Below are 26,885 nucleotides of genomic sequence, written 5' to 3' on the forward strand. Positions count from 1 at the left end.
TGGCCTTCTCCTCTGCTAACAGAAGACACAGGTGCATTACACTGCTCCGGCCTTCTCCTCTGCTAACAGAAGACACAGCTGCATAACACTGCTCTGGCCTTCTCCTCTGCTAACAGAAGACACAGCTGCATAACACTCATCTGGCCTTTTCCTCTGCTGACTGAAGACACAGGTGCATAACACTGCTCTGGCCTTCTCCTCTGCTGACTGAAGACACAGGTGCATAACACTGCTTTTGGCCTTCTCCTCTGCTGACTAAAGACACAGGTGCATAACACTGCTCTGGCCTTCTCCTCTGCTAACTAAAGACACAGATGCATAACACTGCTCTGGCCTTCTCCTCTGCTGACTGAAGACACAGCTGCATAACACTGCTCTGGCCTTTTCCTCTCCTAACCAAAGAAACAAGTGCATAACACTGCTCTGGCCTTCTCCTCTGCTAACAGAAGACACAGGTGCATAACACTGCTCTGGCCTTCTTCTCTGCTGACTGAAGACACGTGTGCATAACACTGCTCTGGCCTTCTCATCTGCTAACTAAAGACACAGGTGCATAACACTGCTCAGGCCTTCTCCTCTGCTGACTGAAGACACGTGTGCATAACACTGCTCTGGCCTTCTCATCTGCCAACTAAAGACACAGGTGCATAACACTGCTCTGGCCTTCTCCTCTGCTGACTGAAGACACGTGTGCATAACACTGCTCTGGCCTTCTCATCTGCTAACTAAAGACACAGGTGCATAACACTGCTCTGGCCTTCTCCTCTGCTGACTGAAGACACCGGTGCATAACACTGCTCTGGCCTTCTCCTCTGCTAACAAATGACACAGGTGCATAACACTGCTCCGGCCTTCTCCTCTGCTGACTAAAGACACAGGTGCATAACACTGCCTCAGCCTTCTCCTCTGCTAACAGAAAACACAGGTGCATAACACTGCTCCGGCCTTCTCCTCTGCTGACTGAAGACACGTGTGCATAACACTGCTCTGGCCTTCTCATCTGCTAACTAAAGACACAGGTGCATAACACTGCTCTGGCCTTCTCATCTGCTAACTAAAGACACAGGTGCATAACACTGCTCTGGCCTTCTCCTCTGCTGACTGAAGACACCGGTGCATAACACTGCTCTGGCCTTCTCCTCTGCTAACAAATGACACAGGTGCATAACACTGCTCAGGCCTTCTCCTCTGCTAACGAAAGACACAGGTGCATAACACTGCTCTGGCCTTCTCCTCTGCTGACTGAAGACACAGGTGCATAACACTGCTCCGGCCTTCTCCTCTGCTGACTAAAGACACAGGTGCATAACACTGCCTCGGCCTTCTCCTCTGCTAACAGAAAACACAGGTGCATAACACTGCTCTGGCCTTCTCCTCTGCTGACTGAAGACACAGGTGCATAACACTGCTCCGGCCTTCTCCTCTGCTGACTAAAGACACAGGTGTATGACACTGCTCCGGCCTTCTCCTCTGCAAACTAAAGACACAGGTGCATAACACTGCTCCGGCCTTCTCTACTGCTGACTAAAGACACAGGTGTATGACACTGCTCCGGCCTTCTCCTCTGCTAACTAAAGACACAGTTGCATAACACTGCTCTGGCCTTCTCTGCTAACTAAAGACACAGGTGCATAACACTGCTTTAGCGTTCTCCTCTGCTGACTAAAGACACAGGTGCATAACACTGCTTTAGCGTTCTCCTCTGCTAAGTAAAGACACCGGTGCATAACACTGCTCCGGCCTTCTTCTCTGCTGACTAAAGACACCGGTGCATAACACTGCTCCGGCCTTCTCCTCTGCTAACTAAAGACACAGGTGCATAACACTGCTTCGGCCTTCTCCTCTGCTGACTAAAGACACAGGTGCATAACACTGCTTCGGCCTTCTCCTCTGCTAACAGAAGACACAGGTGCATAACACTGCTCTGGCCTTCTCCTCTGCTGACTGAAGACACAGGTGCATAACACTGCTCCGGCCTTCTCCTCTGCTGACTAAAGACACAGGTGTATGACACTGCTCCGGCCTTCTCCTCTGCTAACTAAAGACACAGGTGCATAACACTGCTCCGGCCTTCTCCTCTGCTGACAAAAGACACAGGTGTATGACACTGCTCCGGCCTTCTCCTCTGCTAACTAAAGACACAGGTGCATAACACTGCTCCGGCCTTCTCCTCTGCTGACTAAAGACACAGGTGTATGACACTGCTCCGGCCTTCTCCTCTGCTAACTAAAGACACAGTTGCATAACACTGCTCTGGCCTTCTCTGCTAACTAAAGACACAGGTGCATAACACTGCTTTAGCGTTCTCCTCTGCTAACTAAAGACACAGTTGCATAACACTGCTTTAGCGTTCTCCTCTGCTGACTAAAGACACAGGTGCATAACACTGCTTTAGCGTTCTCCTCTGCTAAGTAAAGACACCGGTGCATAACACTGCTCCGGCCTTCTCCTCTGCTGACTAAAGACACTGGTGCATAACACTGCTCCGGCCTTCTCCTCTGCTAACTAAAGGCACAGGTGCATAACACTGCTTCGGCCTTCTCCTCTGCTGACTAAAGACACAGGTGCATAACACTGCTTCTGCCTTCCCTTCCACCAAAAAATACTACTTTTGTCCCCTCCGCCAACAAAAGACATGTGTGCCCAACACCGCTTTGGCCTTCTCCCATGCCATCAAAGAAGACACTTGCCTTACACTGCTTTGGTCTTCCCTGACAACAAAAGACATGTGTGCCTTACACAAGTTGGGCTTCTTCGTCTATAAAACACACGTGGGATTTGTACTGCGTTGTAAATAAACTACTTAAACCCCAGTGATCCAAGAGGAACTGACAATGAAATGCTAATAATACTATTCATCCTCCAATGCTACAAATACGCCTTTTACTCTCAGATCCATAAAAGATACCAACTCGAATGTTTGACATGTGTACAGAACCCATGGGAAATACCGCGAAACAAAAGCACGATAGAAGGGTCCGTAACTGTTATATATAACACATAAACACTCAACATATACTAATATGCAGTTAATATGCATAAACACTGCTGTTGCCTTCTCCTGTGCCATCCATATGGAGTGTGCCGCTCCTACCTGCTGTACTGTAATCCCGCTCCCCAAAAGTTCCAGAGAGTGACTCTCAGACGTCTATCATAAATGCCCAACTCTACGGAAGCCCTATTATTGATATATTTCTACTCTAACCTACACTATTATTAATCCTAAACTATCAAATAGCTACACAAACCCGGAGCTCTGAAGTGTCACTCCCTCCTCCATAGATGCCAACTAACAAGCACGTCAAGTTGTGACTCACCTGCTTTTATTTAGATAATGAGTCGCACTCCGTCAAAATTATTTCCTAAAACCTCCAAAAAAAGATTGGAAAATGCACCCTGCTGGCGCCTTTCCAAATCGAGCGCTCGGAGTTGTACTCGAACTGTTGCGCCCGTGCCAGGAGATGTACCTACTTGGGCCTTTGCTGCTTTTGAAGGGCAGGTGATGCTGGGGCAGAGTCAGTCAAAAAGGATTTAAGCCTGACATGTGATTGACTCATTTCCAACTCCACCGGCCTTTCAACCCGATCAACTCTGCCGTGGTTAACCTCTTTTGAGCTTGGACCAGAACTAGAGAGCCCTGACGATGCCATGTTTCAATGTGAACGGCAAAATAATGTAGGCACAAGGTTCCCTTGTTTGCAGGACCATAAGAGACAGCAGAGGTTCTCAGAACTCCATTTTCCTTGTGCAAGATCTGGGGCAGACATATCAATTTGTCACATTCCAGACAGACCGATGCAACGGTTAGAATTGTTATTAGCGCCTCGGGTTAAGTTCCTGGTGTTCTAGTAGCAATATATTTGGTTGAATGAGTAATGGGTCACGGCAAGCGCTCGACCTGTTTGTGCAACCAAATACTCACCCAAGATGGCAGCCATGGAAATGGAAGGCGGGGCTCCATGCAGAGTCCATCTTCAATGTCCATTGTGTTTGAGGGTAGAGGAGCGGCTTGGCGGCGGCACATGATGCAAAGAGCAGGTAAACTGGAGTAAGCGAAGGGAATGGCGAGGTGGGGAGCTGGAGTCAGCTAACAGCAGGAAGATGGCGGGATAGGTGTGAGCAGCCTTCAGCTTGCTTGGAACGCGGGCTTGGATCCGGGGATTCAGCCCGCGATTGTGCAAGCATATTTTCTCTGGTGCCTGCCCCAAGTGCCAGACCTTATTTCTTTGTAGTCTTAGATTTGCAGTTGTGGATTTACAATGCAACAGCAAAACTACAAGTACCAGAAGATAGCCTCGCTGGAGACCTACTTCACGCTGACAATTAACTACTTCAGCACTATGCTGATGACTTAACTGATGTCGCTCTGTCCAACTTAATGCTAGGAAGACAGCTCAGTGGGTTAACACATATGTTGCAACAGTAGGTGTGTGGCATTGACAAGTTCATGTTCACGCAGGTGCAAGCTACCCCCTTATCTGAAAAAAGAAGATACAATTAGTACCACATAACTGTGGCAAAGCAAAACATGGTCATAGCTGCCAAGTTGCACCAGTCCATGTGTGGCATTTTAGATGTTAAGCCAACATTCATATTAATTCTGGGACATGTAGTTTCACATTTCCCGGTGCGAGACATTGGCCTACAGGTCCCAACAGGCAAAGTGTTGTTCGCCAAAATCGCTGCATTAAAGAAGAGAAGGTTCAAATCCCGTAGCAACAGCTCAAGCTTTCATCTGTGTGTGGTTGCCAAAATGAGTACCGCTCACTGATTTGGAAAGTTTTAACCCCTGTTAGTATAGTTTTCTCGAAGTCGCAAGTGTTCTATTCATTAATTATAATTATAATTGATTATGTATAACGCACTTAATACCCAAGGGTTTCTAAACGCGGACCCGTCTTTCTTCCAAGACGAGCACGTTGCCCCTGAGCTATCCTCCCGAGACCATATTAAAACATCCACTTTATATCTAATAGACAAATGGGATTATTTTGTGCAAATAGCAGAGCTTGCATGTTTCCCGTGGCTAAGCGTGAGAAGGCGATCCAGTCCTATGTTGCTTTCGCCCCTTTGGATTCTGCGAATTGTAGTTTGTTTCTTCCCAATTCGAAATTTAGAAATACTACAATTCCCAGAATTCCAATCAAAAACAAGACTGGATGGCCTTGAGAGATCTGAAATAGATGAAAAAATGCATGAACGCTCAAGAGGCCACCCACTCAATTCAAGGCGCTTGATGCGGGAGAGGAAGGCTTGCAACTGTTGCTTTGATTATTTACCAGTAATATTCACTGCTCCTAGTCCTACTCTTCTGCGTCACAGTACTTACCTCATGAGGCCCCTATTTCCAACACAGGACCTTCTTATATTTCTTTAAATCCCTATAACTCCCCCCCCCACATGCACATCACTCAGTTTTATATTACCAAGCCAGAGCATGGGACCTTCCCCACAGGGAGGGTGAGGTGGGTCGTCAGTACTGCGACGAGGAAGAGTAGGACTAGGAGTAATGAAGATTACAGGTAAGTAATCAAGGCATTACCTCCACGTCCACTCTTCCTCGTCCCAGTACTTACCTCATGAGGTATACCAAAGCAGCAACGTGGAAAAGGTCCCAATGAGATACAGGGCCAAAAACAGTGCAGCAAAACACACATCCACAATAACTCTTAATTCACATCCTGACAGACAAAACACCAACCCCGAAGGAACTAACCCCCGAGTGGGAGAAACTCAATCCAGAGCGGTTGATGAAAGTGATCAGCCAGGTGGCAGTCCTACAAATCTCTTGCAGAGAAACCCTCCTTGCATCGGTCCAGGAAGCCGCCAAACCCCTGGTGGACCGCCCTTGAATGTGTGCAGGCACAGGCAGGCCAGAAGCCACATAGGCCATGGAAACCACAACACAGAACCACCAGCAAATGGAAACCACAGATGCCTTACGCCCAGCCCCAGCCGGACCAAAAGTAATCAGAAGACTGTCCGAGTGGCGGAACAGAGCAATCCTAGCCAAATACTCCAACACGTCCCGCCGGACATCAATGTTATGCCAAGCCACCTCCTCAGTTGTTTTCGGATCTTGAAAGAAGGCAGGGAGAACCAGATCCTGAGAGGTGTGAAAACTGAGAAACAACTTTAAGGTAAAACTTTAGATCACACCTCAGCACCACCGAGTCCGGCAGCACCCTCAGGAAAGGAGGGTGACATAACAGAGCCCCATTCTCCCCAAGCCTACGGGCAGAGGTGATGGCAGTAAGAAAGGCAGTCTTCAGTGTAAGATGTTTGATATCAATCTCGGAAATGGGCTCAAAAGGAGGCCCTTGAAGGAAACGTAAGACAAGAGGGAGATCCCAAAGGGGAAGCCCTTTATAAGTACAAGGACGGGAAGAAGAAAAACCCCAGAGCAACTTCCCCAGCAACACCTCCCCATCCAAGTGACCATCAGAGTCCCCCAAAAGGAATGTAATGGAGGCCCACTGAGAGTGAAGCGTGGAAACCGCCAGGCCCTTGTCAAACCCCTGCTGGAGGAATTGAAGGATAGCGGGGAGGCAAGAACATAGTGAAGGGATCCCACACCGCCCACACCAGTCCCAGAAATCGCTCTAATGGCTGCTGTAAGCCTTCAGAGTGGAGGGTCTAAGAGCATTCATTATGGACTCGACTACAGGACCTGAGAACCCCGGAGATACCTGCCTAGTCCGTGCAATAGGCAGACTGCCCAGTGCATCCGGCTGACTTCCAACCGCAGATCCCCTTGAAGGGGACACAGCCACTTCGGAACCAGCCAAGATTCCTGGGACCGAAGCTCCAACAGAGAGGGAAACCAACTCCGGCGGGGCCAGAACGGAGCTAACAACAACACAGTCACCCTGGACACTCTGATGCGCTGAACCACCCGGGGCAGAAGGGGAATAGGCGGAAAGACATATAGGAAACCCAAGGCCACTGTACAGAAAGGGCATCCACCCCCCAAATCCACCTCGGCCTGAAACCGAGAGCCAAAGAGGGGAACTTTTGCTGAGGCTGGGGATGCAAACTGTCTAGAACAGGGGTCCCGAATCTGACACAAATCTCTGCAAAGACCTGCGCCGACAGGGCCAGTTCAGCAGAGGAGGGAAACTGGCGGCTGAGAAGATCTGCTCGAACATTGTCCATCCCCCTGATATGTGAGGCCACCAGAGACACCAGATGCGATTCCCCCCAGGTGCCTATCTGAGCTGCCAGAGCATTTAAGGAGCGGCCGGAACCCCCTTGGCGGTTGACATATGCCAAGGCCGTTGTATTGTCCGTTCGGACAAAAACAGCTGGACCTTCCAGCGACCCCTCGAGAATGGCACACAACTCTCGCCAATTGGATGATCGACGGCTCTCCCCAGATCCCACAACCCTTGAGCTGAGAGGACCCCCAATGTAGACCCCCCCCCAACCCATTTCGCTGGTGTCGGTAGTAAGAGTGGCCACAGGCGGAAGGACCAGGGACACCCCAGCCTGTAGATTTGGAACCCTCAGCCACCACAGCAGGGAGACCTGCAGCGCTGGGGACACTGAAATCAAAGCTTCGAAAGCTGAGACGTCGGTAGCCAGTGGGAGAGAAGATAAGACACCAGGGGACGTAACTGAAGACGGGCCCAAGGAACTATAAAACACGCAACATGCCAAGTACCCTGTAACTTCAGCAACAGGCAAGCCGAGACATACTGCTTTCTGAGAACCCTGCCCAGAACAGCCAGCAAGCGACGACCCTCTCCATCCCGGCGCAAACCAGTGCCCCAATGAAAACTAGATCCTGAGAAGGCTCCAGCTGAGACTTCCGCCAGTTCACCAGCAAACCCCAGTCCTGCAATGCCTGGCAGACTAAAGGGAGATGAGGCAGGACAGCCTGCCGACAGGACTCCTCGACCAACCAATCGTCCAGGTAGGGAAAAATCTGCACTCCCTGCAGATGCAAATGTACCACAAGGGGAGCCACCAGCATGGAGAATACTCCGGGAGCCGATCGCACCCCGGACGGGAGCCCTTGGAACCGAAAACGCTGTGATCTCATCCAATCCCCCCTACACAACATCCAGAGAACGTTCCGCAAAGCCTCCACGTTGAAGCGTTCTGTCCGGACGAAGCAGTGCAGGGCCTCGAGACCCATAAGCAGGTGACACATCCTAGAAGGCATAAGACGATCGAGACGAGGAGCCAGGGAAAACCACCAGTCACTGCACTTGCACAAGAGGAAAATCCCAGGACGTTGAATAAGGCCTGTGCCACAGTATAACAGCATGCTTGTCAGCCCACAAAAAGATCGGACCTATCAAAAAGGAAAATACAGGACAGACCGGTAGTCCAGCAGATACATATACACCAACCACCAAGGCCAACCCCCAAGTCCATGGCCCCCTCAGCCGACATAGAGGAGCCACCAGGCTGGCAAGACCATCTCCAACATGACCTGATGGCATTAAAAATGCCCCCTCCCAATGGGCAGAGTACTGTCACAAAGCGGGGCAATGCAATCGATCCCGGATAGCAGACACCAAAGGCAACCCCATACCTGGGGTATGCCTATACCGGAAACTCACAGAAGAGACAGCCCCCTCCACCGGCACCAGGGTCTCTGAGAACCCCTTTAAGCACAGACATGTGCCACAATCTGCCATATTACTTCCACACGTCTGAGAGGAGGAGTGAAAGCAACACGTCGGCACCTGAGGACCTAGGCCTTAAAAGTAGAGACACTGGGAACCCCCTGCATGGCCGTTACTTCCATGATGCATTAGCAGTTTCCATAATTCCATGCCGGACAAGGGAAAACAAATCAATCTCCTTCATCCGTCCCCTGCGAAGTTCAGAGGAAGAGGACAGGACAAGGTGCCTGCATCCATGGCTAGCACAGACACAAACACACCACTAACTCGCCCCCTGTATAAACAGCACAAGACTGAGAGTTGGCCCGAGCCCTGCATAAGTAGCTGGTAGCCCCATGCTCCACCTGTCGAACTAATGGGTACCCCTCCAGAAGGCACCGACCAAGAGGGAAAAACCAAACAAAACAATCCCCTAGGCAACCCTGAATCAAACAGGTAGCATGTCGTTGCACGGTCCCAACGGCAGGAGAATCAGGGCACAAACATTCACAAAGCCCCCAACTCCTTACCACGGCCTGCAGGACCCGAGCCGTGATGTCCTCGCGCCGGTCTACAACGTTGCAAAACAAAACCGGGCGAGGCACCAGCCTCCATAAGGCACACCAAGGAGCCAACATGAATGGAACGCCAAGATGGCCCTACCAGCAGGAGAGGGGAAAATCAGCAAGCACAGAGCACCCCCTCTCCCTACCTTCCCATGAGCCCAGCAGGTCCCGGGACACAATGCCCACGCTGCGGTCTGGAGCCCAGCAAAGAACCGAGCAAGGCAATCCTGCTCAACCGGGATCCAAAACCCCGCAGGAGGCCCAAGAGCAGCGCTGCACCCAAGGGAGCCGAAGGCCACGCCACACAGCCACCCATCAGGGGGCCAGCAAATCAGTGCCCCCCGGTGCCCTGCACCGGGAAGAAAAAGTCCAACCTGCCGGAGGCAGGAAAAATTCAACTGGGTGACGTGGATGTGGGGGAGGAGTTATAGGGATTTCAAGAAATAGAAGAAGGTCCTGTGTCGGAGGCAGGGGCCTCATGAGGTAAGTACTGGGACGAGGAAGAGTGGATGTGGAGTTAATGCATATATGTAAGAGACGGGCCCCCAAACAAGCCTTTCATCACCTGATTCACAGAACGTTTTCCTATGGGATTGCGCCATTATAAAATGCTTCGGTGAATCAGGCCCTAGAGTCAGACTTGAGAAGTAGCCCGTTGTTATCCGTGGCCAGCGAGGCAAGTCCGGGCGTTTTCGCCAGCAGTACTTTCCATCCACCGACCTGTAGTTCCACATTTCCATGTTGGGCCTACAAAGCCCAGAATGCAAACTACGCCCAGAATGCAAACTCCTTGCGGGTGTGAGCCGTGGTGCGGGGCCACTTGCCAGCTAGGCAAAGGTCCAATCAGACTTGACATGAGAGCCAGTGTGCCTTTAAGAAACTGCTATAACACATGCGTGTGAAATGTCAATGTGCTTAGTATAGCGCTTAAAAGCGGCAGCGTCCCTCTAAGAAGTCTCACTTCTGGAACCTTGATGTAGCGCCAACAAACCTACCTGGACCTAATATGATAGCAACCTCGTCTGTTTCCTCCACCCTCCCATTACTGTTTTTTTCCTCCCCACCACTCCTCCAGCACTATCTGAAATGTCGTCAGTCCTAGTATGATAGTCGCTTGTTTTGTTCCTTCCCTCCCTTTCTGCACCCCTCTCCCTCACCTTTTGTTTTTCTCCGGCTCTACCAGAAATGTTGTCAGGCCTAGTACGGTAGTCGCCTGTCTGTTTCCATTTCCTTCCCACTCTCCCCCTCCCTTCCTTATCTATGGCTTAGCTCTTGCACTATCTGAAATGTCGTCAGGCCGAGTACGATAGTTAATTTCATATCCTTACTGTTCATGGCCTGTAAGAATGTGGTTGTATTTTCCCTTGTTCCTTCCCTTGCCTTGAAGCGCTTTGAAACACATTGTGTATAGGCGCTATATAAATAAACGATCATATCATATCATATCAAACCCAGGCGATAAGTGGAGCACAGGACTCCACACCACATAGTACACAAACACCAGTGCTATAATTGGGGGGGGGTCAGAGGTCACTAGGGAACACATGTACAAAAAGGGTGGCCCACGCTTGGAAAGGAGTGGCCGAACAGATGCGGTCAAGTTTTTTCATCTATTCAATATGAAAACACGCGTTCTTCCTTTTCACCAATCAGAAGGTCTGCAAACGGGTCCCTAACTATCCATAAAAGCCCGCATTCCAGGATTCGTTGCTCTACCCTCTGTTCCATTGTTCCGGCCAATCAATGAGCTTGCAATGGAGGCTCTAAGCACCGGTAAAGGCTGGACTCCAAGATGAGCAAGGAGACACGGTCCGGCTCTCTCACGGGAAGTCCCCAAGTGAGAGAACCCCTCCCCCCATTGTTCTCTATTGTGTGCTAGGTGACCTGGCCTTCACCCTATTTAGAGACCCTCGCTTTCCGCTGCAGAAATCTAACACTCAAAAGAATTCTGCCTGTTACATACGTGAAAAGTCACCAAAGTAAGGGGAAATGGTCATGCAGTATAAAATACCCGTGGTATAGCTCAAGGTGATACAGTTCCAGCGACGCATGCAAACTCAAACGGTGCAGGTGAGAATGTGCCATGCAGATAGGACAGGGCAAGGGGTTAATATGTCCTCCGCCACGATCTGGGCCGACTCCATTACGTGGTACCATTAAATTGAGAAATAATCGGCGTTGTTATTAGAGCGCTTAGAAGTGGGAGGAATCTGCAATTAAGCGCTATATAAAAACGTGGTATTGTTATTAATATATGCGTTCAGGTGTCCAACACGCATGGCACGGCTCCCACCACCAAAACACCACAAGAGCAGTGGCCCCACTCATTATTTCAGCACCCCCACCCCTAAAAACTGAAAAACGTACCCTCTCATTCGCTGATTATGGAAAACACAGAGGGGAAAGTCACATTGTAGCACGGTGTCCCTTGCAGCAGCCGTGGCCATTGAGGGGTTAACGTATGTAATCGACGCAATTTGGGTGTCTCTACAGAGGGTCCTGCCAGGGCCAACGCGGCAGGGGAAGGGGGGTGGGGGGGTCCCAGCTCACTTAAAGCCCTGCACACACTGTAGTGCGTGGGGTGCAGCGAATCCCGGATTGTAGAACTAGGATGTGTTGGCGAAGGGTTTGGACTTTGTGCACCGTTTAGACACACGGGGTGCTAACGGTGGGACTGGAGCCCTGGACATTATTCCCAAATTAGCAATTTAGCCCCCAAAGCATTTGGTCGAAGTTGGGCGCAGGCCGAGCAGGGCGTCTTCCTCAGATCACACTTATGATCGGCGACGCTGGGATTGGAACTCGAGGCCAAGGCAACACATGTCTCGTGTTTTCCTTATTCTCATTATTGTGATGCACGTGACCTGCGCAGCAAATAGTCGTGCGGCTCAAACGTCTCGCCTCGAAGCGCTGTATAAACCTTTCCGCGTTTCGAGCCAAGGACCCCACGCAGAGCATCTTCGATGTCTCAAGTCCTCGAGCCGCATCAATCTCAACAGCAGCACGCCGACTGCTGGGCCAAGCAACGCGGCTCTGAACAGGTGAGCGCGGAACTCAGGAAGCTCGGTGGCTCCCTGCACCTGCGGCAGTGGTAAATGTTCATACTACTGAAGGGCCGACTCCGCCTTTTATCCTTCATTGATGCCCGTTGCTTTGGGTGACAATTGGACATTTTTTTCCAAGATGGGCAGGCGGGGTTTGTGGCCTTTGGCTAGCTCAGTAAGTTAATCACTAGCTGCACAGTCCTGCGTTCTTCCTTGGGTCACAGATGTGAACCCAAGCAGAGCAAGTTCACCTTCTTACTTAATACACTGAGCGGGCACTATAGATTTGGGTAATACAAATACAATTTACAGTGCCATAAAGCAGCAGCAAAAGCGCTATAGCGTGGTATAAAACATCAATCGGTGCTAAACACACGTTCACTGTTAATATGCTGTTCTGGTTCTATTGCAGAGGCGCAAACGAACGAATGGCATGTCTACAGTCTAGTCCAAGCAGAAGACGTTAATTTACCTTATAGTATAAATAATTAGACGACGAGCTGCGGGTTCCGCCACAGAAGTGCGCGTGCTTTCCTATCACTCTTCTGTAGGATTAGAAGGGAACGCCTTCAGTAGATCACCCTGCCTGCGGATAAACAGGTGTTTGCAGTTCATACAGAGCACCCCGCGAGATGAAATGCGTCCTGGTTGCAATCAGGTGTAGCTCGACTCCGCCGCAAGTCGATGAAAGGCGGAAAGAACGAGTGCGGGGTTCTAGCCAGTGGCCGTCACATCAGGCGCACAACCAGCTGAGCTGCCTTCACGCTTGAAAGGGGAACTGGGATGCCCTACCCCCGATAGCCCCCTGGAGCGGGGAGCGGCATCCACTCCGAGGCACTTGGAAAGATATTGTACAAATGCAGAAGCGATCCTTGTAATACAAGTTAATTGGTGAAATCGCAGAGGACTCAGTAACTGCTGCTTTTGAAGTTTATTTTTTATGTAGGGTCTATGTAATACGTGGATCAACATTACGCATCACGTGATCTGCTCTAACTTCTTGTAATATGTGTACAAGGTTCGCGTGTTTATTTTCTCACACGGGGGTCATACTCCAGAGGGGCGACGCGAACCCCAGTTTAACACTGAACACGGATAACCGATGACCACACGGCTGGGCCCTGTCCGGAATAGAGGTACGGGGGGCAGGAGCGCCTCGTGGGCCACCCGCATTACCCGAAAAGCCTCTTCCTCGTCACAGTCATCATCGCACAGGCTCAAGCAAAAGGGAGTAACGGGAAAGGTTGGGGAGTGAGTGCACCCCTCCCCATACTTGTGTGCCCCCCCCGCTTCCTACCTCCAAGGAGTCGTCTGCATTCTCCATCCAGCAGTCCGTCCAGGTGGCCACGATGAGGAAGAGTGCGGACACCAGGGCGAAGAAGAAGGCCACGTATTGCAACAGGACCCTCATCGTGGGAGCCCACCGGTCAGTCCACCCAGGGGGGGCATAGGACCGGACCGAGGGGCGCCGGGCTTCAGAGGGGGACTCGGCCTGCTTTTCTACCTTGGCTCGGTGCCCTGTAACCTGCCAGTCCCGGGTGCCCGGCAGCGCAAGTGATGCCGAGTGCGGGCAGCGGAGGGGGGTGTAGGGCGGGGCGGGCAACGCTGCTGCCAATCACGGCCAGTGCCAGCCCTCGGCCCCTACCAGGGAACAGTCCACGGCGCGTTAAAGGTACGAGGAAAGAACCGCACCTCAAAGAGCAGTCCAGCCAGCCTCAATCCAGCCCCTGAAAACCACAGCTCACCCACCCTCAATCCAGCCCCTCAAAACCACTAACCCTCAACACCCCAGGACGTTATCTCACCCGCCAACCCCAGAGTCCTAGCCCACCCACCCTCAATCCTGCCCCTCAAAACCACTAAACCTCAAAATCCCAGTCACTCATCTCACCCGTCAACCACAGAGCCCCAGACCACCCACCTTCAACCCAGCCCTTCAAAACCATTAACCCTCAACACTGCAGGCCCTCATGACACCTGTCAACCCCAGAGGCCCAGCTCACCCACCCTCACCCACCCTCAATCCAGCCCCTCAAAATCACTACCCCCGAACACCCCAGGCACTCATATCAGCCGTCATCCCCAGAGCCCCAGCTCACCCACCTTCAACCCAGCCCCTCAAAACCACTAACCCTCAACACCCCAGCATATCACCTTACCCAGAGGTCGGTCATTCCCTCTGCCCCAAAATCCCCAGGCCCCAAACATTCACCCCCAAATTCAAACCCCGAACCTGGGTCCTTCCTTTCCGCCACGCCACCCCAGAACGCTTTGGAGCCTCGCTTTTCGCTGTGCCCCCCATTCACACCTCTTAAAGGGCAAGTCCAGGCCCATATCTACACACCCACCCCCTCCCATTACCCGCAAACACAGCTGTGCCTACAGCAATTCAGAGGCAGGTCGTTACCGAGCTGGGCGTTTTGGCGGCTTCGGCGTTACTTATGTCCCCCTCCCCTGCAGTCTATTCCAATAAACATAAGGAACCCAGCATCCACGCGAGAGCGCAGTCAGACGTGACAGTGGATTGCGACTGGCAGGGGCTGAGGTTCGAATCCCCTGTAGGGGAACAGTTAAAAATAATTTAAAAAAAAACAAAGCCGCCCTGCCTCGCTGCCCTACCCTTTAATTTATTTATTTGAATTTGTTAAGCACGCTACAGCCCAGGGGCATCGAGGCGCTGTTGCAAGAAAGTGTCTTAGTTACAGGTAGGAGACAGAGAGTGAAAGCCTAACAGAATTCAGTGATGCAAGTACATAGGCGATTGTGTTTTTCCATAAATCAGACATTAGCAGAACGGGTTACAGAACATGGGTAAAGGTAGCATGCAGTGCTAGAAAGTAACAGAGCCAGTCGGGTCCAGTTTATACAAACAATAGAGTTTTGATAGCTTTCGGGAAGGCTGTGTGCGAGTCAATGCTTCCAGGTGCGGTGGTAGGGAGTTCCAGTGGGTCGCGGCCATGACAGTGTCCTGGATCCTCCTGCGCGAGTCTGCGTTGTCTTAGGAATGGTGATTCGGTTTGTGTATGCAGTTCTTGTGGGTCTGTCTGTGGAAGTTTTGGCAATTCTCTGTGAAAGGTACAGGGGGGGCAAGTAGAAGTGCATTTTTTTCACCGTTAAGGCACAACCAGTTTTCGAACATCCACATTTGAATCGTAGCGTAAATGGAGTTTAGAGTTTCCCAGTCGGACTCGTAGTCACCAGTGAGGGGGATGAGGACATGCGTGTCATTAGCATAGTTTGTATATGTGATGCCTAGTGCGTCCGGAAGCTGAATAGTGGCCTCATAAACAAGTTGTAGAGGGTGGGTGAAATGCAAGATCCTTGGGGGACCCCACATTTGACCAGATTAGGGATGGCACAAGCTAGGTCAGAGAAAACCTTCATAACTCTTTCTTGGAGGAAGGATGTGATCCAGGCTCAGTTCTCACCCACTTTGACCTCTGATCTTACCCATCCACGACACTCCACCAACACATATCACCCCACCACTGCAAACTCAACCCAGCAACTCACCTCATCCTACCCACATAATCACCTCACACATCCAGACTCACCCGAGCCACCTTCACCTCACCCCACCTTGAACCCAATGATCTTATGTGCTGATGTTAAACTGAAACACGTTGGTCCTGGTTTATGTGCTGGTGTTAGACTTAAACACATTGGTACTGGCTTGTGTCCTGATGTTAGACTGAAATACATTGGTCCCAGTTTAAGGGCTGATGTTGGACTGAAACAATTTGGTACTGGCTTATGTGCAGATGTTAGACTGAAACACATTGGTCCTGGCTCATGGGCTGATGTTAGAATGAAACACATTGGTACTGGCTTATGTGCTGGTGTTAGACTTAAACACATTGGTACTGGCTTGTGTGCTGATGTTAGACTGAAATACATTGGTCCCAATTTAAGGGCTGATGTTGGACTGAAACAATTTGGTACTGGCTTATGTGCAGATGTTAGACTGAAACACATTGGTCCTGGCTCATGGGCTGATGTTAGAATGAAACACATTGGTACTGGCTTATGTGCTGGTGTTAGACTTAAACACATTGGTACTGGTTTGTGTGCTGATGTTAGACTAAAACACATTGGTCCCAGTTGATGTGCTTATGTTGGACTGAAACAAATTGGTACTGGCTTATCTGCAGATGTTAGACTGAAACACATTGGTCCCGGCTTATGTGCTGATGTTAGACTGAAACAAATTGGTACTGGCTTATGTGCTGATGTTAATCTGAAAAACATTGGTACTGTTTTATGTGCTGATGTGAATCTGAAACACATTGGTACTGGTTTATGTGCTGATGTTAGACTGAAATACAATGGTCCCGGTTTATGTGCTGATGTTGGACTGAAACAAATTGGTACTGGCTTATGTGCAGATGTTAGACTGAAACACATTGGTCCCGGCTTATGTGCTGATGTTAATCTGAAACACATTGGTGCTGGCTTATGTGCTGATGTTAGAATGAAACACATTGGTCCTGGCTTATGTGCTGATGTTAGACTGAAACATATTGGTACTGGCTTATGTGCTGATTTGAGTCTGAAACACATTGGTCCCGGTTTATGTGCTGATGTTAGAATGAAACACATTGGTCCTGGTTTATGTGCTGATGTTAGACTGAAACATATTGGTACTGGCTTATGTGCTGATTTGAGTCTGAAACACATTGGTCCCGGTTTATGTGCTGATGTTAGAATGAAACAAATTGGCCCTGGTTTATGTGCTCATGTAAAAGTGAACCACATTGGTTCTGATTTATGTGCCGATGTTGGACTGAAACATATTGGTACTGGCTTATGTGCTGATGTGAGTCTGAAACACATTGGTCCCGGCTTATGTGCTGATGTTAGAATGAAACACATTGGTACTGGCTAATGTGCTGATTTGAGTCTGAAACACATTGGTCCCGGTTTATGTGCTGATGTTAGAATGAAAAACATTGGTCCTGGCTTGTGTGCTGATGTTAGACTGAAACATATTGGTCCCAGCTTATGTGCTGATGTTTGACCGAAACATATTGGTACTGGCTTGTGTGCTGATGTTAGACTGAATCACATTGGTCCCTGCTTATGTTATGTTATGTTATTTTACACTTATATAGCGCCTTATATACCATTGGTATGGTCTGAAGGCGCTGGTAGGTTGAACACCCTTGGGAACCGAAGTTCATATCAGTAGAGAGAGTAGAGAGAGTCAAAAAGGTGCGTGTGCGCACCGGGTATGTGTACAGCTCGTGCGGTATCGATGTATTAGCTGCTTTCTAGCGGTAGGTGTGGTGGTTGAGAGGTCAGGAGTATGTGTTCGTTCTGGCAGGATTTATCCAGATCGGATGTGGCTGCGTTAGGCCTGAGGAGAACGCCTGGCTGGGGGTTGTGTAACCAGCAGTGATTACTTAGAATGATGTGGAGTGAGCGGCGGATGTTGGTATGAGAACAGTTATACCGAATGGTGTCATAGTATCTCTGTGTTCTATTTGAGTGGTGATGTAAGGAGAGGGTAAGCGTGTTGGTGAGATATGATGTGTTACAGGCCCTTTCAGGGACTTCTAAATTCACAGAGAGGTTATTGGGTACACTTCTATATTCAACTTTCCACGGGAGGCTATTGGGCGTACTTCTTAATTCACAGAGAGGCTACAGGGCACACTTCTAAATTCAGCGGGGCTGTTGGGCACATTTCTAGAATCACAGAGAGGCTATTGGACGCACATCTAAATTCAACTTTCTATATGTACTTCTAAATTAACTTTCCACAGAGAGGCTATTGGGCACACTTTTAAATGCAATTCTATATTCAACTTATCACAGAGTGGGTACACTTCGAAATTCAACTTTTCACAGAGAAGCTGTTGGGTACACTTCTACATTCACTTTCACAGAGAGGCTATTGGGTACACTTCTAAATTCACTTTTACAGAGAGGCTATTGGGTACACTTCTAAATGCTGTTTCTAAATGCACTCTCAATTCAACTTTCTAAATGTACTTCTAAATGCAACTTTCCACAGAGAGGCTATTGGGCACACTTCTAAATGCAACTTCTAAATGCAATTCTAAATTCAACTTTCACAGAGTGGGTATGCTTCTAAATTTAACTTTCACAGAGAGGCTGTTGGGTACACTTCTAATTCCCTTTTCACAGAGAGGCAATTGGGTATACTTCTAAATTCACTATTCACAGTTCTATCTAAGTGTGGGCATGCTGATATTCACAATTCCATCTAAGAGTGGACATGCTAACTTTCACAGTTCTAACTAAGTGTGGGCATGCAAATATTCACAATTCCATCTAAGAGTGGACATGCTAACTCTCACAACTCCATCTAAGAGTGGGCATGCTATTTTTCACAATTCCATCAAAGTGTGGACACGCTAACTTTCACAGTTCTAACTAATTGTGGGCATGCTAATATTCACAATTCCATCTAAGAGTGGACATGCTAACTCTCACAACTCCATCTAAGAGTGGGCTTGCTATCTTTCACAATTCCATCCAAGTGTGGACATGCTAACTTTCACAATTCCATCTAAGGGTGGACATGCTAACTTTCACAATTCCATCTAAGAGTGGACATGCTAACTCTCACAACTCCATCTAAGAGTGGGCATGCTATCTTTCACAATTCCATCCAAGTGTGGACATGGTAATTTTCACAGTTCTAACTAAGTGTGGGCATGCAAATATTCACAATTCCATCTAAGAGTAGACATGCTAACTTTCACAATTCCATCTAAGAGTAGACATGCTAATTTTCACAGTTCTAACTAAGTGTGGGCATGCAAATATTCACAATTCCATCTAAGAGTGGACATGTTAACATTCATAATTCCATCTAAGAGTGAGCATGCTATTTTTCACAATTCCATCCAAGTGTGGACACGCTAACTTTCACAGTTCTAACTAATTGTGGGCATGCTAATATTCACAATTCCATCTAAGAGTAGACATGCTAACTCTCACAACTCCATCTAAGAGTGGACATGCTATCTTTCACAATTCCATCCAAGTGTGGACACGCTAACATTCACAGTTCTAACTAATTGTGGGCATGCTAATATTCACAATTCCATCTAAGAGTAGACATGCTAACTTTCACAATTCCATCTAAGAGTGGACATGCTAATTTTCACAGTTCTAACTAAGTGTGGGCATGCAAATATTCACAATTCCATCTAAGTGTGGACATGCTAACATTCATAATTCCATCTAAGAGTGGACATGCTAACTTTCAAAGTTCTAACTAAGTGTGGGCATGATAATATTCACAATTCCATCTAAGAGTGGACATGCTAATTTTCACAATTCCATCTAGGAGTGGACATGCTAATTTTCACAATTCCATCTAAGAGTGGACATGCTAATTTTCACAGTTCTAACTAAGTGTGGGCATGCTAATATTCACAATTCCATCTAAGAGTGGACATGCTAACTTTCACAATTCCATCTAAGAGTGGACATGCTAATTTTCACAATTCCATCTAGGAGTGGACATGCTAATTTTCACAATTCCATCTAAGAGTGGACATGCTAATTTTCAAAGTTCTAACTAAGTGTGGGCATGATAATATTCACAATTCCATCTAAGAGTGGACATGCTAATTTTCACAATTCCATCTAAGAGTGGACATGCTAATTTTCACAATTCCATCTAGGAGTGGACATGCTAATTTTCACAATTCCATCTAAGAGTGGACATGCTAATTTTCACAGTTCTAACTAAGTGTGGGCATGCTAATATTCACAATTCCATCTAAGAGTGGACATGCTAACTTTCACAATTCCATCTAAGAGTGGACATGCTAACATTCACAATTCCATCTAAGAGTGGACATGCTAATTTTCACAGTTCTAACTAAGTGTGGGCATGATAATATTCAAAATTCCATCTAAGAGTGGACATGCTAATTTTCACAATTCCATCTAGGAGTGGACATGCTAATTTTCACAGTTCTAACTAAGTGTGGGCATGCTAACATTCACAATTCCATCTAAGAATGGACATGCTAACTTTCACAATTCCGTCTAAGTGTGGACGTGCTAACATTATGGCAGTCTATGTTATTTGGAGGTTAGATAGAGTGGCATGGGCTTTCTGGAGTGGAGTGATTGCTCTACTCCCCCACCCATACCACACTCACGGTTTTGTTGGTGTCTTTTGATTGCTGGCTTCATTGGCTTCCCTTGCGGACACCTGCAGACACATCTTGGAGCCGCCTCTGTTGGAGCCGCCCTTGGCCTTAGGGCCCTTAGCCGCTGGGGGCTGCCGGGCAGAGGGCTGCCCTGGGAGGACCAGTGATAAAGGTCGAGGGGCCTATCAGAGGGGGGGTGGGTGGGAGGGATGGGATCAGGAAGAGGTTTTAGAGGAGGGGAAGTGGGGACTGACTCACTTACTCCTAGGATGGGAAATAGGTGCAGGAAGCGGGTCGGAACACCGACGGTGCCTCGACGCAACAACCAATCAGGGGCGGGGGGCGGGATGGGGGGCGGGAGGAAGGGGAGAGACCAGGAAATGGTGGCTGGGCCACAAGAGGCATACGGGGAATCTAGACACTTTTACAGTGTTTTCTTTCCAAAAAATGCGATCGCGTGCTGCTGCTCCACTCACCTTCCTTCTTGATAAGGAAAATAATTATGTGCTGATGTTAGACTGAAACACATTGGTCCTGGCTTATGTATTGATGTTAGACTGAAACACATTGGTCCTGGCTTATGTGTTGATGTTAGACTGAAACACATTGGTCCCAGTTTATGTGCTGATGTTAGACTGAAACACATTGGTACTGGCTTATGTGCAGATGTTAGATTGAAACACATTGATCCCGGCTTATGTGCTGATGTTAAACTGAAACACATTGATACTGGCTTATGTGCTGGTGTTAGACTGAAACACATTGGTTCAGGCTTATTTGCTGATGTTAGACTGAAACACATTGGTTCAGGCTTATTTGCTGATGTTAGACTGAAACACATTGGTACTGGCGTATGTGCTGATGTTAGACTGAAGCACATTGGTCCTGGTTTATGTGCTGATGTTAGACTGAAACACACTGGTCCCGGCTTATGTGCTGATGTTAGACTGAAACATATTGGTACTGGCTTATGTGTTGATGTTAGACTGAAACACATTGTTCCCGGCTTATGTGCTGATGTTAGACTGAAACACATTGGTACTGGTTTATGTGTTGATGTTAGACTGAAACACATTGTTCCCGGCTTATGTGCTGATGTTAGACTGAAACACATTGGTACTGGCGTATGTGCTGATGTTAGTCTGAAACACATTGATCCCGGCTGATGTGCTGATGTTAAACTGAAACACATTGATACTGGCTTATGTGCTGATGTTAGACTTAAACACATTGGTTCAGGCTTATTTGCTGATGTTAGAATGAAACACATTGGTCCTGGCTTATGCGCACATGTTAGACTGAAGCACATTGGTCCTGGTTTATGTGCTGATGTTAGACTGAAATACATTGGTCCCGGCATATGTGCTGTTGTTAGAGTGAAACACATTGGTTCAGGCGTATTTGCTGATGTTAGAATGAAACACATTGGTCCTGGCTTATGTGCTGATGTTAGACTGAAACATATTGGTACTGGCTTGTGTGCTGATGTTAGACTGAAGCACATTGGTCCTGGTTTATGTGCTGATGTTAGACTGAAACACATTGGTCCTGGCTTATGTATTGATGTTAGACTGAAACACATTGGCCCTGGCTTATGTGTTGATGTTAGACTGAAACACATTGGTCCCAGTTTATGTGCTGATGTTAGACTGAAATACATTGGTACTGGCTTATGTGCAGATGTTAGATTGAAACACATTGGTCCTGGCTCATGTGCTGTTGTTAATCTGAAACACATTGGTACTGGTTTATGTGCTGATGTTAGTCTGAAACACATTGATCCCGGTTTATGTGCTGATGTTAGACTGAAACACATTGATACCGGCTTATGTGCTGGTGTTAGACTGAAACACATTGGTTCAGGCTTATTTGCTGATGTTAGAATGAAACACATTGGTCCTGGCTTATGTGCTCATGTTAGACTGAAGCACATTGGTCCTGGTTTATGTGCTGATGTTAGACTGAAACACACTGGTCCAGGCTTATATGCTGATGTTAGACTGAAACATATTGGTACTGGCTTGTGTGCTGATGTTAGACTGAAACACATTGGTCCCGGCTTATGTGCTGATGTTAGACTGAAACACATTGGTACTGGCTTATGTGCTGATGTTAGACTGAAATACATTGGTCCCGGCGTATGTGCTGTTGTTAGAGTGAAACACATTGGTTCAGGCGTATTTGCTGATGTTAGAATGAAACACATTGGTCCTGGCTTATGTGCTGATGTTAGACTGAAACATATTGGTACTGGCTTGTGTGCTGATATGAGACTGAAACACATTGGTCCTGGCTGATGTGCTGATGTTAGACTGAAACATATTGGTACTGGCTTGTTTGCTGATATGAGACTGAAACACATTGGTATTGGCTTATGTGCTGATGTTAGACTGAAACATATTGGTACTGGCTTGTGTGCTGATATGAGACTGAAACACATTGGAACTGGCTTATGTGCTGATGTTAGACTGAAACACATTGGTACTGGCTTATGTGCTGATGTTGGACTGAAACACATTGGTCCCGGCTTATGTGCTGATGTTAGACTGAAACACATTCGCCCTGGCTTATGTGCTGATGTTAGACTGAACCACATTGATCCCGGCTTATCTGCTGATGTTAGACTGAAACACATTGGTCCCGGCTTATGTGCTGATGTTAGACTGAAACATATTGGTACTGGCGTCTGTGCTGACATGAGACTGAAACACATTGGTCCCGGCTTATGTGCTGATGTTAGACTGAAACACATTGGTACTGGCTTATGTGCTGATGTTAGACTGAATCACATTGGTCCCGGCTTATGTGCTGATGTTAGACTGAAACACATTGGTACTGGTTTATGTGCTGATGTTATTCTGAAACACATTGAGCCCGGCTTATGTGCTGATGTTAGACTGAAACACATTGGTACTGGCTTATGTGCTGATGTTAGACTGAAACACATTGGTCCCGGCTTATGTGCTGATGTTAGACTGAAACACATTGGTACTGGTTTATGTGCTGATGTTATTCTGAAACACATTGAGCCCGGCTTATGTGCTGATGTTAGACTGAAACACATTGATACTGGCTTATGTGCTGGTGTTAGACTGAAACACATTGGTTCAGGCGTATTTGCTGATGTTAGACTGAAACACATTGGTACTGGCTTATGTGCTGATGTTAGACTGAAACACATTGGTCCCAGCTTATGTGCTGATGTTAGACTGAAACACATTGGTACTGGTTTATGTGCTGATGTTATTCTGAAACACATTGAGCCCGGCTTATGTGCTGATGTTAGACTGAAACACATTGGTACTGGCTTATGTGCTGATGTTAGACTGAAACACATTGGTCCCGGCTTATGTGCTGATGTTAGACTGAAACACATTGGTACTGGTTTATGTGCTGATGTTATTCTGAAACACATTGAGCCCGGCTTATGTGCTGATGTTAGACTGAAACAAATTCGTCCTGTAAGAACGCAAGCATTAACAAATAGCAATTAATGAAGGGAAAAAAAGCAAGAGGGATTAATGCCGTTATTGGAGAATAAAACCCATAAACAGCAGGGATGAACTTTAGCAGATGAAGTGAGTCTCTGGTGGAATAGCCTGCACCCCCATCTTATTTAATCTTTCATTTAATGAACAAGATCTGGTCTTGTCTACTGTGCTTGTGGTCCTGACGGAGGTGTTCTATGAGGCTGTGTTTTTGTCGAAACATATACCAGTATCCCATCCAGTGATGCCAGTAACAGGGTGAGGCTGCATTTCATCAACTGTGCCCACCACGACACCAGCCCCGGTTGCAGAATTCTTAGATTCACCGCGTGTCAACGCGGATCCATACAGGACAATCGCCGATATCTTGGCGCTGTAACACTCGATGAGGGGCAATTGATTCATCATCTCATAAAAGTTCTCAAGCTCATTGTGTTGGCTTTTCCATATTCCGAAAAAGTAATCAGCGCGTCTGACAAACATTTGTAAATATTGCATTCATCGAACTGATTTCAGAGCATGTCCTGTCTCAAGGTAAAGCATGTAGGTATTGGCATACGAAGGAGCCATAGCGGTTCCCATACTCGTCCCTGAAGCTTGTACAAGAAATCGATTGCATAATCTAAAGAAATTGTTCATAAGAAGTAGCTTTAAGAGTGTAAGTAGAAACATGATATCTGCTTTACAAGCATCTGTAGACAACAGTAGCCTCGCCATTGTCTTAAGTCCAGCGGTACGAACAATGTGTGTGTGTATAGGTTTGTGACGTTCATGGTGAAAAGAACATCACGGTCCTGAACAAACTCAACCTCCTTCAATGTTGTGAGATAATGACTTCTGTCTCTATCATCGGTAGGGCTGCCTTGAATCAACAACTGTATGGCCGTATACAGATAATGAGCTAAGGACTCCAGAAGACTTCCTATAGCTGCATTTATCAGACGCCTTCAGGGATTCCATAAGCTCTTGTGGATCTTATGCATCATATAGAATACTGGCATCACTGGATGGGCGACTGGTAAATAACTTGTGTGTGATATGAAATCGCAACCCTGACTTCAGCTTCATCAAGGACTTCTTTGATTAAGTCTCTAACTTTCTCTGTTGGATCTTGATAAATCTCTATATACGTCTCTCTATCATTCAATTGATGCTCTGTTTCCATCCTGTAATCCTGCGTGTCCATTAGTACAAGGGCTCCCTCTTTGTTGGCAGGTTTAAAGATAATTTCTGGATTATCCATAAATCCCTTCAGAACTGTATTTCCCGATGGGAAAGATTTCCATGCATCTTCCATTGAAACTGTTTTTTTTTTACAAAGGTCATATAACGCTCACTTCTCAAAGGTTGTAAGAAAAGAATTCTGAACTAGAGGGTAAAAAGCACTCTTATATTTAATCTCTTTCTTCCTCCTCACTCTGCTACTCTAAAGAGTCAAAAAATACCTTTGAGTTTCCTCATCAATCTATGAAAATCTATTGTTTCATTTATTAAAGTCCTTATATGTTGAGTCACGAATGAAAGACCTTTCTGAAGTACAGACAATTCAAATTTGTCCAGCTGGTAAAATGTGTATTCTTGCTTCTTCAGACCTGTCTTTTCTTAAAAATAGATCCAAAGAACATTGCTGACCCAAATGTTGACCTGTCTCAGCTTCTTGGACTCCCCATGATGCAATGATCATGTGGACTGAATTAGGTTTGTAAGAGTGTGGTGTCAGAACCCAAGGATGGTTGGTCTGGTCTGTAAACCATTTTAAACCACACTTTTGGGTGACTCGGTCACCATAAAAAGCAGAACCTTTTCATTTATTCACCCCATCGCATCCTCTAATGCCATGCTGCACACAGGACTGGCCATTGTAATTTCATCTCTTCATTCATACTGGATGGTTCTTTGTGTCTTCCACAAACAAACCTCGGGGAGGCTCGTACCACTTTAGAAATGTGTAACCCATCGCCTCTGCACTTTAGAATGAGAGTCTTCCTGTTCTCTCCACTTCGTACGCTGATGAGGTCAGGGGACACTTAATTTTTCCCAGGAGTGATACAATCCTCCAGTTCAGCCAAGCCTTCAGGGAGAAGCTACCAAGCTCAGAGACACCAGGGGAAGGCTTTCATACCCGAACCTCTAACCACACCCAGTCTAACTCCAATACCTGGTTATCTATTTCAGCACAATAGAGTAACAATGGTAGCACCTTCACCTTACAAAAGTTAATTAGAGGTAGATCGAAAATGTACAATACTTAACCAACACTCTACGCATCTGGTGAGAGAATCGATCAAACTTGCCTTCTAGAATTACCAGCAAAGCTGATACATTGGGATGTGCAGTGATTGTGAAACCCAGATACATGACCGCACTTGCACGATCTGAATGACACGAGGACTAGTAAGATTGTTTGTCTTGTCTTTCTTACGTACCCTCCCTTGTCTTGTCACGCCTAGAAACACATGTGTACAGGCGCGTTATAAATGACTTATCATATCATATCATATCATATCATAGGAAGCGAAATTACCTCAGAGGAGTTTAAATACAGTTGAAGCTACTCCTCCCTCTTACCCCCTTAGAGAAGCAGATCATGTGAGACTTCTTGGTGTTAATCAGCAACTCATTAATGGTAACATATACTTTTAAACCATCTAAAAGACCCTGGAGGCCTATCAGTGTTAAATCGAGAAGGACTAGATCGTCCGCAAATGCCATGCAACAAATCCTTTGTTCGTCAATGCTGGGGATTACAAAGGCTGCCTTCTGCAGTGTCTCACCAATATCTACCAGCTAGAGAATAAAGAGGCAGCGGGACGCAATGTGCCCCTGGAATAGACCTCTACTGATGTTTCTGGGGTCTGTTAGGCTCCCCTGCCCATCCAAGCTGACCTCTACACTTGTGCTATTATGTATATGTTCATTCATGGCCAAGAGTGATGGAGGAAGGCCTCAAAGCCTTCATTTTTCTCAAAGAAGCTCTCGATTAATAATATCAAAGGCCTTGGAAAAGTCAATCATGGCAGCACAAAGGGCCGGA

General features: G+C 47.3%; 1 protein-coding gene across 2 annotated transcripts in view; it reads right to left on the reverse strand.

Annotated features, from left to right (window-relative positions):
* The window catches only part of CLDN16 (claudin 16), a 233,238-nt gene extending 219,355 nt beyond the window's left edge, over positions 1–13,883 (reverse strand). Inside the window, exon 1 of one of the 2 annotated variants that reach the window (XM_069617451.1) lies at positions 13,523–13,883. In XM_069617451.1, the coding sequence (XP_069473552.1) occupies positions 13,523–13,636 (114 nt within the window). In that variant the 5' untranslated portion in view covers positions 13,637–13,883. The remainder of the gene's footprint in view (positions 1–13,522) is intronic. The other variant, XM_069617452.1, reaches the window with a different exon arrangement.
* Between the last annotated feature and the right edge of the window lie 13,002 nt (positions 13,884–26,885).

This window comes from Ambystoma mexicanum, chromosome 10, assembly GCF_040938575.1.
Source record: "Ambystoma mexicanum isolate Mex_15411 chromosome 10, UKY_AmexF1_1, whole genome shotgun sequence".
In the NCBI taxonomy this organism is placed as follows: domain Eukaryota; kingdom Metazoa; phylum Chordata; class Amphibia; order Caudata; family Ambystomatidae; genus Ambystoma; species Ambystoma mexicanum.